Source organism: Eleutherodactylus coqui, chromosome 1 (assembly GCF_035609145.1).
Source record: "Eleutherodactylus coqui strain aEleCoq1 chromosome 1, aEleCoq1.hap1, whole genome shotgun sequence".
NCBI lineage: Eukaryota > Metazoa > Chordata > Amphibia > Anura > Eleutherodactylidae > Eleutherodactylus > Eleutherodactylus coqui.
Genome location: NC_089837.1, coordinates 372,036,064 through 372,050,734, shown reverse-complemented (window position 1 = coordinate 372,050,734; position 14,671 = coordinate 372,036,064). Strand labels below are relative to the sequence as shown.

Here is a 14,671-nt window from a genome sequence, read left to right as displayed (position 1 = left end):
GCCAGCAGATAGCAACATTGTATAATGGCAGAAAGAGAAAGCCCCTAGTAAACCCTGAATCCAAAATTGGATTGCAAAGGGTTAAGGATGGGTTCCCACGGGACAGAAATCCAGCAGAATGTCTGCAGCGGGACCGCATGGAAATTCTGCGAGTCTTTGCATTTGGTGTGGGTTTTGAAGCAGCTTTATTTCGCTGCTGAACCCTCTGTAGAAAGGCGATACAATTGGCATGTTGCAAATTGGAATTTCGTGCCACATGTCAGTTTCCGCACGGCTTGTACACAGCGTGTCGACGAGATTTTTGCAAATCTCATCCATTTTGCTGCTGAGTCTCAGCCTTAAGAATGCATGCAGAATTTACGTGCGGAGGAGTCTGCATGGAAATTCTATGGCAATTCCACCCGTGTGAACCCAGCCTAAATATACAGCATGTAACAAGAGTCTGGATGTTACATCTAAACTTCAAACTGAACAAGAAGTCTGTTAAAAAAAAGACGAGAAAATGTGCATATTACAAAAATACCTTTAATCATTTGCTTGTCGGACGCTTTATTCACAGTTTAAAATGAAAAACTGATTCGCACACTAAAAAAATACACACTATATGTGATAAAATAAGGTTATAAATAATACATGCACTCATCGCACACTTGTCTCAGCAATTACTTACAAAATATTCATTTTTAGAATTGAATGCATTAAAATATTATGCTTTTTCTTCCCCTCCAATAAATAGTACTCTGAGCAGCCCACAAACTACTTAGGCTCTGTTCACATTAGACATAGCTTTCATTTAGGCTGGGTTCCCATGGGACGGACATCTGGCGGCTAGATCGCACCAAAAAGCTGCAAGTTTCCACGGGCTAAGTGCTGCTTCAAAAACAGCGGCATGTCATTGCGGCTTGCTCTCCTCATAGAGAGGACTGGGGCCGCCACGGGAAAAAAAAAAAAAAAAGAATTGACATGATCCGGCTGGCAATTCTGCGCCACATCATTGATTTTACCCAGCTTTGCCGCCCCGTGTGGACGAGGTTTTTGCAAAATCAGTCCACATGGCTGGCTAAGGGATTGGGAGCCGCGGGCGGATTTGCTGTACAGAAATTCCACACAGCATTTTTGTGGCAAATTTGTCCTGTGTGAACCCAGCCTTAGATTGACAGATGCAAATACCGACCCACATAGTCAATGGACTGCATGCTGCGCTATTTTTGACATTGGAAAACATCAACTGATTCTCGAATAGTGGCTTTTAGCACAAGTGTGAGCCGAGCCTAATATTGACCAGTAATATACATTCTCATAGTTATGGTATGATTGGGAATCATTGTGTAGTGCGGGCCAGTGGTATGACTCGGGTAGACTTCTAGCTGTTAGAAAGAAGTACGGGTGGTTTTACACGTGCATGGGGGATTCTACTTTCCTGTTTGGTGAGCAGGAAAGAGGAATCTCTGTGGGCAACGGATCCATCTATGGACGGAACTGACAATGGGCTCCCTCCGCTTTCTGCCCAACTGTCCGGCTTATTGCAGCACTTTTTCGTCCGGTATTTTCAGCCAGGATCCGTGATGGAACCTCCGACCGGAGGTTATGACGCAGATGTGAAACCAGCCTAACTCCTAGCATGGCCTGGCAACCAGTAAGCTGGGAGCTGCAGCTTCACCACTAGTGTACACAGATATACATTAGTGCTCAGATTTACAGTATAATACAAAATACAAACCAAAAGATTACCCAGAAATGAGAACTGCACAAATACAGGAATATAAATAGATGCTTTAAAGATACATAATACGAGTACAATCTGATCACAGCAGCACATGCAAGGGCAGACAATATGTAAAGCAAAGAGGACAAACTAATAGAGATTATGTTTAATATACCCAAATTGTGCCTTCATGTTGTAGGGCTGTGTCTTACAACAAGGGCTCTGTTCAAAACATTTGTGGCACATTGAAGACAAAAAGATTTCAAATTTGGTGCAATTTCCTGAAATCAATGCTGCATTCAACAGGATAGCCAAGAGAAATCTAGTGAACGACCAGATGTCTCATAGTAACACTTGTCTATACGACATCTTAAACCTCCTAATGAGCCGACAGTGTCCACATAGAAATCGTTTCCTCCTTCCATTTTCTATGAAAGAAAGAATCACACAACCATTGGGAGAGTTCCCAACAAGTTATGTAACAGGGCACTGATCGGGGGGCAAACACTGCACCATACCAGCGTAAAGCGTAAATAGACTTTCAAAACTTTTGGTATGTCATAGGGACATCAGAAGTTTTGATTAGTGAAAGTCAAGTAGGGTGCTGAGACATCTTGGACCACAGAAAGCCCATACACTGTTCCCAGCAGGCATGAAAAGAGCAAAATGGGCACAGTGCTCGGTTTAGTGATCGGTCGGGGTCTTAGGACTCGGACTCCCACTAATGACATCAATAGGACGTATCAAAAAGTAGGTTTTTTTTTGTTTTTTTAGATTATAGTTCAGTGAAGGCAACCAAGAATTCAATCAAAGATGTTTCATGCTATAAAGTAAATTAAAGGCAACTAGTGGGAGCTGCAGCCAAAATATAAAAAAGAAAATCTAATCTTGTTACAGGGGCTTTAGAAAGTGATATTTAGAACTTGGTAACTGCGAAGTGTATGTGGTGAAGTCAACTGCTGAATGTATAAAGAGCTCAATACTGTAAAGACAATGTAAAACATTACACAAGCTCTTAGAGATTAAAGAGTTTGTCTCATAAAGACAACCACTATAAGCTCTACAAGGGCCTTATGCCTCATGTCCACGGGCGGGTCAGATTCCGTATGCGGGAGACTGCTGAGCAAACCGACTCTGCCTGTGGCCGAGGACACTGCGGGACTTTACTTACCTGTCTGGGTCTTCACTGCGGACAAGTGCGAAAGCGACAGCACGCTGTTGCACATGTGCAGTGGAGTTTCTTTTTTTTTTTTCTTTAAAACTCCTGCTTTCCCGCGGAATCCGCAGCTCGTCTGCGATTCAATTGCTTCAATTGAAGTCGTCCGTGCAGGATCCGCAGTGAAATGGAGCATGAGGCAATTTGTTTTTTGGACCAAAAAGTCCGAAAATCAAATTTGCATGCTTTATTTCACTTGCGGACACCCATGTATCCCTACGGGCGTTTATTTGCGGGTCACCAACGTGGATTCTGCCAATCAGATCTGCCTGTGGACATTGGGCTTTAAACACTCCTATCAGCCAAAAAATAGAGTTGCTCTCTATTACATGGTCAGTCATTCATCTGACGAGACATGGCTTCACCCTGTACAATCTGCTGCTTGACAGGAGTACTGGGAGGAGGGCAATCAGCTGATCGCCCCTGCAGCCATACTTTGAAAGCAGTTGTCTCAGATGAGAAAACTCTTTAAGTGATCCTTTTCTGTTAGAGAAATGGGAAGGATTGGTCCCCTGTAACTCCAGCTGCAGCTCTATTTTAAAACGACTAGAATATAGTTGACCAACCATTGATGAAGCAGTATCAGGTATATGGCTGGCTTAGAATAGGGTGATGTGCAGACTAGAATACCCACTACTACTATTTAAAAATGTTTCAGCTGCTATCGTAATTTTTGACAAACCAGCATCTTTTCGAGAAAATGACAAATGATGGAATTTTGCTTCAGTGCTACAATATATGCCACATGTTGAACCTCTCATGAAACACAAGTCAAACAATAGAGACCTGATGCACACTTTTCTGTTAGATGAGGAACAAGATGTCTTACTATCCGCCCGACTATGGATTGTGTAATAATAATATGCCATGTACATGGTGTTGCACAGCTTACGAATGTACACAGTTGGTGAACCTTCACAAGGTGTGTCATTGGAAAGCAATTTTATTTTGATGGACAAATGGTGAACTTTCCTACTCTTAGTCCTATCTGGCCAAAACTTGCTGATCACTCGCCATAACCCCTGATGTTGGCCTGTTACTGTAGGAGCACCAAACTCTGTTTCTGCTTCCATCTGCTGTCCATTTCACGGAGTAGTCTACATTAGTAGCAATGATTGATGCCCATTACAGCACATGGGTAGAGCCAAGGATCCAGCAGGACAAACTTCTCATGACTGCAGCAATTCTCCTGCCGCCTCAGTACTAGTCTCCTGTGAGGCTAGTAAGCCTTGTGCATCATCAGAGGATTGACAAATGTCTTCAGGCGTTCCCAGCTCTTCCTTCTTCCCATCCTCACAATCATGACTAAAGCTACTGGAGAGCACATCAGAGTTCACTGAACTGTTGACTATTTCAGGTCTACTTGGCTCAGTCACATCACTAAGGCTTGTGTTGTCCTCCGCTTCCTCAAGTTGCTCTACCTTCTGTAGATATTGCTGCAGAAGACTGCTGTCTTGTTCTAGGCTGGAGTCATCCTTGCTACTTTCACTGTGGTCTTGGGCTGTTGCCTCGTGATCCTCGATGAAATCAGGTAATGGCTGTTGATACTGTTTTACTGTTTCCAAGGATTTCTCAGAAGATGCACTTTCCTCGGTGGAACTCTTCTCAGAACCGCCTATTTCCTGATGAGACATTTGCCCTATATCAATGGAGTGGAAACCAGAGTCTGGGATGTCAGGGGTGGTTTTCCTGCTTGCAGTTTCGGGAGCAGATTCCTTTGAAGATGGTTGCTCTGCTAAAGCTTCAGATCGACAGACGTCAGACCTCGGAACACTATCAATTTGACCACTTACTGTGTTTTGCCATTCTTGAAGGGACCGGACCTGAGTAGACACAATTCACAAATACGCAATAAAGTTGTGCTCTTGTATTGTGTATTTACTAATCAAAATAAAGTCTACAAATCAAAGGTGGAAAGACACTCACAAATCAAGACCAGAAAGAAAAAAAAAAGACGAGAAGGAATAGGTTTTGGAAACTGCAACCACTGCATAATCATATCTCAAATATTAGGCCAATTGTGTGTCATGAATATAATTAGCAAAATAACATTCTGGTTTGTGTGATAATGCTTAGTTGTAATGGGCAAAGTTGTTCTGTTAGTCAGCTCCGTCCTAGTAGCTCAAAAACAGAAAAACTGCAAGTGCTGGATTGGGACTATGCCGGACCTGGACGATGTCAGTAACCATAATGGGGTCCATCCAGGATGAATTAGTACAGCATGCTGTGCCATTTCATCTTAAATCTCATGCCGAATCTGCATCTGAACAGAACCTCTGATGCAGATGTGAAGATAGGCTAAATGATAATTATTCGCTAACGTGTTTCCACATTAGTGTATTAGTAATAAAAATGTAATAATCTCCTCCCGATCCAGCTCTGTGTCTTCTTGGGATTCTTGAGGGGGATGAATGGCCACATTATGAAAAAAATCTTTCTTAGGGTGACTACCCACTACCATTTTTTTTCACTTCGAAATTCGCAGCGTTTCTTTTCCTGCAGGGGTCTATTGGACTTGTAAAGTTAAAATCGCAATCGCGCAAAATCGCAATTTACCGCGATCACGATTTTAACATTACAAGTCCCATAGACCCCTGCAGGAAAAGAAACGCTGCGAATTTCGCAGTGAAAAAAAACTGTAGTGGGTAGTCACCCTTAGAGAACCTTTGTTGTAGGGTTGGAAGGCTATTGCTATCTGATGGATGGCCTCAAGATCCCTTTCCCTTGGAAGCATCTAATCAACGATTCCATAATGTGGTTTATAATAGCAGACAGTGTCCAGATAAATGTCTGAAGATACGGAGCTCTTGGTCTTCCTCTCCTTCCACTCTGTTTAATGTACATGGTTTCCATTGCTAATTGGCCAGTGTTAAATGCGGGTGAGACTATTGACTCGCTATTCTTTTATATGCTCATCTATTATTAAAATGTAAGACAACACAGAAGGTTTTTGGATAGTTTACTATGTGACTTGCATGTAATCTACAGGACCTTTGTAACCAAACTTTTCAATAACATTTGTTTAAAAAATATGTAATAACTAGAGATGAGCAAGCGTACTCAGATAAGCACTACTCGCTCGAGTAATTTGCTTTATCCGAGTATCGCTGTGCTCGTCCCTGAAGATTCGGGTGCCGGCACGGAGCGGGGAGCTGCAGGGGAGAGCGGGGAGGAACGGAGGTAAGATCTTTCTCTCCCTCTCTCCCGCCCGTTCTCCCCTGCGACTCACCTGTCAGCCGCAGCGGCACCCGAATCTTCAGGGACGAGCACAGCGATACTCGGATAAAGCAAATTACTCGAGCGAGTAGTGCTTTTCCGAGTACGCTCACTCATCTCTAGTAATAACCTATTGGCTATAAAATGTCCCAACCTGTCTATATCCAAATAAATAATAAAATGGCCTTAACTTCACGGGATGAGAATAGTGCAGTATTCTGTATGTAATTGACCTTTCTTTTAATCTTCCGATAATTGTGCATATAGATTACGTGCCGCTTTACTACTGTTGGTGACAGCTAAACATTATGTTCTGCATGATGTATTTTTTGTTCCTTTCCGTCAATGACAGTTAGTAAAGTTAGTTTTTCGGTTTCACTGGGTTCTCTAGAATAAAGTACCTGGTTCCATAAGTATTGGAGAGCTTGTTCTTGTACAAGCCTCTGCATCCGCTCCTCATCTCTATCTTTCTTCAATCTAGAGCGCAGGGAAAAGGCCATCATTATTATGTGTTGTGTCAATAGGCATATAAACAGGAAGACGGACGTAGAACAGCTTCAGGCTTATTAATAAATTTTTGATAAAAGCGAAAAAATGTACATTCCTATTTGATATAACAGCCCGTATTAAGTAAAAACACAAGCATTGCCCATAGCTACATAGGGGTCCCCAACCAACAAGGCAGATCTACAACAGTTTTCATGGAAAGTAGAACCTTACCTTTAATTAGAATTGGCCATTGAATTCAGTAATGTTTTTGGTGTTCTGGCTTATTTTAAGCTCATTCTTACTATATGAAATAAAGAAAAATGTGGCCATCTAGAAATGATCAATTTCTTAATATACCTATATACCTTCAGTGCATAGATAGTGGTGTCCTGCTGGGAATGGCTGTTTGTCTGACCAGTTCTTGAACACTTTGAACCCCTTCAGTGGCAGGTTTATCACCACCATGTTATGCCTCACAGGGTAGGTTTTTTTAAATGAGTCAACAATGCAATTAAAACCCCAGAAGATTTCATATGACAGCTCAGTGCTCTGCACATTTCAGCACTGGAGCTGTCCACGGAAGTCTTCCAGGGTTTAACTGCATGGTCAGTGCAGCAAGCCCCAGAGATTTTCCAGGCGTGCCACTAAAGGGGTTAAAGGAGTTGACCACTTGCTGCCAAAAGTACATAAAGTACAGAATTATTTCACTTCCTAAATTATGGTTATGAATGAAGGTACGCTGCTCCTCACTGTGGACAAGTCAAGGCTTCATGTTTTACTTAGGGAGCCGCAGTTTTTTCATTTGTAAAAATGGTGACAGATGGAAAGTGATCACTTAGTAAATTGCACAACTTCATATTTTATGCAAATTAGAACGTGGCAAACTCATTTGATAACTCCTACAATTAAACCCATTTATACTCTGTGTTAATCAGATTACTTAGATGCTTTTGCTTTAGTAAGCATGGGGCATTCATGTGTTCTAGCGAGGACTTTTACACACGACAGGCTTTCTCTAGCTTTATTCCGAGATCTGCATACATGTTTGTGGATCTTTGATTTGGATGATATCACGCACATAGAAAATGAAAACCCTTCGATAGTAACGTCATAACTTTTGAGACAGCCACTAGCAGGATGCAGAAGGTTATTACCGGAGGGACACAAATTATGTGCTCCAATGGTAACATTATGGGAAATTGAGTCAAGAATGAAAACACAACATCTATACAAAATTGTCACCGATAGCAGCAACATTTTGTCCAGCCCTATAATTTCACACAAATGTATTATGGCCGCATTTCTATGTCCGTAATATGGCTTTTTGTCCTGCTCCAACCGTGGATTCTACCCACCCCAACTCTGGGCATCATAGATCCCAGTGATGCTCCAACTTTCAGTTAGTAAACCTCTATGGTTGGGTCAGGACACACATCCGTATTACAGATGCAAAAATGTGGCCATATGCAGGGGCGTAGCTAAAGGCTCATGGGCCCAAGAGCAAAAGTTTATCTTGGGGCCCCCCAACTTTTCTTAACCCCTTAACACAGAGGCATAACTTGAAGCTCCTGGACCCCAATGCAAAGCCTTTAACAGACCTCCGAACTATAATGCTTTATTCATAGTACTGGGCTCCCTATATGCATAAGAGAGGCCTTATGGGCCCCCTAATGTCCGTGGGCCCGGGTGCAACCGCATCCTCTGCACCCTCTATAGTTACGCCAGTGGCCATATGTTTGTATGAAACTTTACCAGGAGTCTCTGAGAATTTGTATAGTCCAACACTGCCTGCTAGTGGCACATGCCGGCACTGCAGCTGTAGTTTCACGTCCTCATGACAGGCATATCAAGTAAGCCCGCACCACAAGCATTTAGTATAACCAAACTTTTGATGACTGCATTTTTTCACAAGACCGTGTCACATTTATTTAAAAATATACCTTTATATAATTTTACATTTCCATCAGAATTAAGTAACCACCATGTATTGTCTCATCTAATATCTGAGGGGTGTTCTATGGCATATTGCTAGAATATGTAATATCGTTATGATTGGTGGAAGTTGGATTCTGAGAGAGAAGTACTAGCCACCCAATATGCAGGGGACCTGCAACACAGCTCCATGGAAGTAATAGCGGCTGTGTTGTAGCTCCCTGCACAGCTGGAGGCGCTACAGTGTAGAGAGAATTAGTGTAGGGCCCACAACACTTATAGGAGCGTTCCATGCAGAGCCCGCTGTTGGTGCCAGGATACACCAGGGTCCGGGTCGAAGCACTGCACTGACATTTGCATAGAGGCAGGCACTCATAATTGCAGGTGCAGCTCTCACTGAAAACAGTAGGACCCCAGCCTGCAATTACGAGCACCGGCCACTACACAGGGGTTGGAGCAGCAACTTCTGCTCTGACTCCAGTGTATCCTGGCACTGACAGCAAGTGATCCATGGATAACCACTTTATATCTGCAGCTCCTTCCATCTAACGAGGAGGTTCAGGCAGTTAGACCTTCATTGATCAGTAAGTAACTGCATAGCAATCATTAGCAATCACTTAAGGCAGTGACTTATAGAATGTTGAATTTGCTAAAAATAGCCGCCTAGTGTGTACATTAGTTCTATATATAGCATTCAGACTTAAAATAGAAATTGTTTACTCACTTTGAGATAATCCATGTCAGGCTAGATTCTTCTAAGGGTGCTAAACAGATTAAACTCATGTAATAGCGCTAATTGCTGTGCTGAAGCTGCAATTACAGGTTCTTCCAGCAGTTGTTGGGAAAACACAAGCGCTAGTGGCAGCCATTTATCGTGCGTGTAAGAGTAGCCTTATCATGACTGACTGCCAAAGGCAACTAATAAACCTGTTACTGAAAAGAGGTGAGCAGGACGCATGTTCTAATGTCTGAGTACAGGCAGTGGCAAATGCAAGAAAGTCTAGTTAACCTATAACAGCTACTAATAACATTAGTGAGGGCGAGGTTTTTTTTCCTTTTGGTGAAATTGAACAAAATTGTGATAAAGTTGCACCAATTTGCTGTAATTTTGTACGAATGGCACAATATGCTTCCTGCACTGTCCGTAGTGACAGCAGTGCTTGGAACAGTTGATCGACAAGGAACTCGAGCAGCAGACCCCTGCCAATTATGTATTGATGACCTATCCTGAAGGTCAATGGAAAAAAAAAATCTGCAAAGTAACTGAAAACCCCTTTAAGTCCTCCATGACTAAAACTTGGGGCAGATGGGTAACCCACTGGGTACCAGTCATGATGCAAATAACACCTTCAAAACAGTAGACCACCGGGGAGATTCAAAGTAACTTAACTTAGACCACCAATCTTATAGCCATTAATGTTTTTCCAGCAAAACTCAGAAGGCAAGTTAACCATTTCAGCACCTTTGGATATTAAAATTACAGTGGTTCTTCAAGTTACAATATTAATTGGTTCCGTAACGATCAAAACTATTGGAACTTGAGAGCATAACTATGGAAAACTAGCAAAGAATCCCAAAAAAAAAAAAAAAAAATATATATATATATATATATATATATATATATATATATATATATATATATATATATATATGTATATATATATATAAATATATAAGAAAGGTACCTCGGGCCAAAGAGGGGCTCCTAAGATACCTCATTGTGACTATGCACCTAGTCCTCTCACAGCATTGGAGACAAAGGGGAGCGACCGTGGAATATATCAAATACATGGTGGAACTTCGGAGCTCCGACTCAGAACCCAAAAGGTCTCTGGCGGATGTCGGCGACACTTGGGTGGCCTGGGTAGACTTTAAAGGGGTTTTGTCATTAAAAGAAAAACTATCTAAACTTACCTATTCCTTCCCGGTCTGTCTCCTTATCACATCTTCTCCTAGCTGAGCTCCTCCAGTGCCCCAGGTCAGCTCACTGCAGGCTGGGCGCAGCTTGTTATGAGGGATGCTTATCACAAATTTCTTCCGGCTGGGTCAGTGAAGGTCACATCCCTGTGCTGTAGCTTCACTGCCTAGGAAGGAATTGTAATCTATTTCAGAGACAGCTCGCATGAGCAATCTCTGAAGAAGATCGGCAGTCCTCCTGCTGGCCTGTGAGCGGTGACATAACGTACATTGGAAGACTGCCAACCAAATGTACGTAACCTCACAGGAAGGAGAAGAATCGGGCAGCTGGAGGTGATGTGACCCCCTGGACTGCAGGAGACAGGAGAAGATAGGGGAGGTGAAGATCTGGTAAGTAGATGGATGGGGGAGGAATAAATAAGTATAGCATTTTTCTTTTTTAGTGACAGAACCCCTTTAAGGGTTCTTCATCCTTCCATACATGGCTGGCTGATGGATCACTGTAGGTGGAAACAGGGGGCGGCAACGAGAGCCTGTATGTGCCACCTACCGTCCCTCTGCCTTGTCTCATTTTGTCTCAACAAGCAGAACTGCAATACGGAGGTAGATGATGGCCAAACCCTCCCCCCCCCCCTTTTTCCTCCCTCCCTTCTCTCCCCCTGCCTTCTCCTTCCCTTCTTTTATGCTTTCCTTTTACCCCTTCTCCCTAGCTCTCCCTCTTATACCACTTCTTCCTACTCATTCTATTGTTGTCATTGTTACTATTTGTGTTTAATTGTTATATATAAAAATGTCTGCATTGCATCTCTCCAACACCTTGGGAGTAAACGAAAAGTTTCCATTTAATGTCCTCTGGGGCGTGGGGGTTACCGGGGCCCCCCGTAATAATTAATCTAATGGTGGCCGACAGGGGGTCAATAACCAGTAGAGAACGGGGATGAGGCGGCCTGGAGTCGAGCAGGCCGCACCTCCCTGGGAACGGAGTCTCCAGATGACCTTAGTCCAATCACAACTGATTTTTGGAGTTTATGTTTCTAGAATCTGAGGAGGGGGTCCCCCTTGTGGTCGCCTACGTCCGCAGCATGCTTAGCAACATGTTATACCGTCCCATATTCACAACCGTACCCAATACTGTAATGCTGTTTTGAAAACCAATAAACATATTTTGAAAGAAAAAAAATATATCAGAAAGGTAAAGCAAATCAAGCAAATAACTAGAACAGACATCAGCGGCAGTAGCACTGAAATCTCCGGTACGTTCGAGGAATGCTCTCTTTGATTCAAGACGGTCCATTTGCATACTAGGTGCGCAACCTTCAAAGCAAGAATTTCTGGTGAAGCTAAAAGACTCCTTTTGTCTCCAACTACGTGGGCCCTGCTGCGGTCATGCTGCATAACACTATGGCAAGAGTTTTCAAATGATTTTTCTGCTGACCGGTTTCCTTTCAGCACCATATCTATAATGTAAAGAGGTTTTCCAGGCATAAATACTATTGATGACCTATCAAACTCCTACTTTCAATGGAAGCCGTCTGTATGGGAACCGCACTAAGATGGAGCATGCTGCAATTGGTCTTCTGCATGTGGAATCCAGAAAACAAATCTGCATGTGTAAATTGAAGTGCAGACGCCCATACTTCCCTATGGGCGGCTTTAAGTGTGGATTCCGCAAATCAAATGCGCCCGTTGACATTGGGCCTTATTGTTTCGCACACTGCTTCTGCATTTTGACCTAGTTTTTTTGTTAATAAGCACATGGTGTAGTCTGTCATGTGGTGGTGTTCATCGGAGATTGTATTACCTAATTATAAGACCTTCGAAGGTCCAGGTTTTTGTTTCTTTTTTTTAAATTATGTCCCGATACATAAAGCTGTAGAATTCAAAGGGGGTGTACTTAGTTTTTCTCATGACTACGGTTTTGTTCATACGGGAGCCATGACTCCTCTTTTTAAAGACACCATGATGGTATGCGACAATGCCTTGTAAGGGATCCTGATAAATCCCATTGGCAGATATAGGATCTTTCCATTTGGTTTTATTGGCTGTGAAAAAGCAATGAAAATAGAATGGAAAGAACTAAAAAGAGTGTGATCCGAGCAACACAACTAGTTCTAAGGAGTAGTGAACTAAGCTGCTTGATTCAGTAGATAAACAGACATACCTGCAAACTTGGTGACTGAGGAAGACAATGTGCTCCTGCATTCTGCTTAGTCGGATTTCATAGTGAACTTCTTTCACTTTGGGGTTATACTTTCTTGCATAAAAGCCTCTCCAACAAGACTGCAGTTTTGTTGCCGCTTTATTCATACAACTTAGGCGGTCCGTGTCTTTATTCTGCAACGGCAGCACTTCATCACTGTGAGAAGATGAAGAACTGTATTGCTGGCTGCACTCCATAACACTGTCACAAGAGGATTGAGAATTGTCCCGTTGTTCCAGCCGCTTAGTAGACGTCACAGGACTGGTACAGCTGCCAACCGTTGTGCCAGCTTCAGCCGCTTTCACTTTTTCGTGCTTTACTATATTCTCAGAAATCCCTTTGCTCATTCCTGTGCCAGTGTTATTGGCACTTAATTCACCTGTTATCCCAGGTACCCTAAGCTCCACAGTGGGAGAATCAGGGGATAAACCCAAAGCAACAGGCATGAATGTGGACTCAGAGGACAGAAGGCTACTATTCAGTTTGTCTTCATCAGTTTGGATATCTTCAAGATAAAGGTTGTTATAGTGTGATGGTCCAGATTGGCCAGGACTGGAGGAAGCATTTCTAGATGCGTAGGAATGGTCTTCCGAATTACTTGTACCAAGCCAGGTGTCAACCTTGACGACTGGTTCTAGGAAAAGTAAATTGTATATTAATGAGAAAATACGTCTGTATTGCATTTAATCACCTCAAACATGGACACCTTATAAGTTCATTCCATTAGTCTTTGTGCAATCAATTTCTTAGTGTAACCAATACTTGGCAAAATGCTTAATGTGAACTCTGGTTTATTTGCTTTGTTTGATCGATTATAGCAATATAACTGCTGTCCTAAACCGCTTCTGGTGCGGGTGGGAAGCAGGAAAGGTGTGTGACATTTTAATTCTGCAGCTTCTCTGCTCCGCCTTTTAGAGGCTACGCCAATACTTCCTGCATAGTAGAGAACTGATCGCCCAAGGTGCCTACCAACAAAAGCTGCAGCTTATGTTTCCTCGTAGCAACAAACCCTCTCCACAGTTAGGAAGAACACACATCCTCCATTTCTCCATTCATATCGAACAAGAATACTATACATCAGAGAAGAAAAGAAGTTTATTTCTGATCACAGCCGAGAATGTGACCGTTCCGGTTTAGTATACTGGTAGGACCAGTCTCTGTTTCCTAAGCCTTTCACTCCCCTTTTGCAAAATTAGGATTGTTCACATATAATGTTCTTATCATAAGAACAAGGGAGAAAGAGCTGCACCCCGTGTGGAACCCACTATGTTAGCGCCCCCTTACTCTTCTTCAGCATTTATATATTAGAACTGCACACTGCTGTCATCAACCACACATCATTACAGATACTGTAAAAGCAGGTAAAGGTGAGAAACCTAACAGTTATCGTTCACAACTATTGGCTGTCTATTGCAGTGGTTCCCAAACTTTTTCTTAAAAGAAAAGTTTCTCATGGGGCCCCAAGGTGCGGTCAGGGGAGGGGTTAGGGGCGTGGCTTATCACGACATGATTTTACCTCCATCGTTATATAAAGGTCAGGGCTATTTAAAGAAAAACAGGGAGAAATGCTGGAGCACCGGATGGGCTATTAATATACATTATATTTAAAAATGGACATGCTGCGGAATTAAATCCCGGTGAATATGTCAATATCCACACAGGTTTTGTACAGATTTTTTCCATAGTGTATGAATGAGATTTTCAAAACCTCACCCACTTTGCTCCTATAGCTACTGTAAATTCCACAGCAAATCCGCCCTGTGTAGTAATACTGACCCCCTATATCGGTTGCCCCAGGTAGTAGCAGTGTCACTAATTTCGGTCCCAGTAGTAATAGCATACATTTATAGCAAGGTCACCTTAAGGTGTTAAAAAAGGGTGATTTAAATGCATAATATTTCCCACAGTCCAAATAATTCTCATTTGTATGTAGGGAAATTTCATGTACGCGCTCTTCTCAAGTGTCATCGTGGAAGCAGTTGATATAAATAGTAAG

The 14,671-nt window shown here is 42.6% G+C and overlaps 1 protein-coding gene across 1 annotated transcript in view; it reads right to left on the bottom strand.

The window, feature by feature from the left end:
* Nucleotides 1–509: 509 nt before the first annotated feature.
* The window catches only part of CEP97 (centrosomal protein 97), a 41,253-nt gene continuing 27,091 nt past the window's right edge, over nt 510–14,671 (bottom strand). The window contains exons 9-11 of the mRNA XM_066578528.1: nt 12,637–13,309; nt 6,539–6,614; nt 510–4,744 (exon numbers count right to left, since the gene is read on the bottom strand). Of these exons, the coding sequence (XP_066434625.1) occupies nt 4,091–4,744; nt 6,539–6,614; nt 12,637–13,309 (1,403 nt within the window). The 3' untranslated portion in view covers nt 510–4,090. The remainder of the gene's footprint in view (nt 4,745–6,538; nt 6,615–12,636; nt 13,310–14,671) is intronic.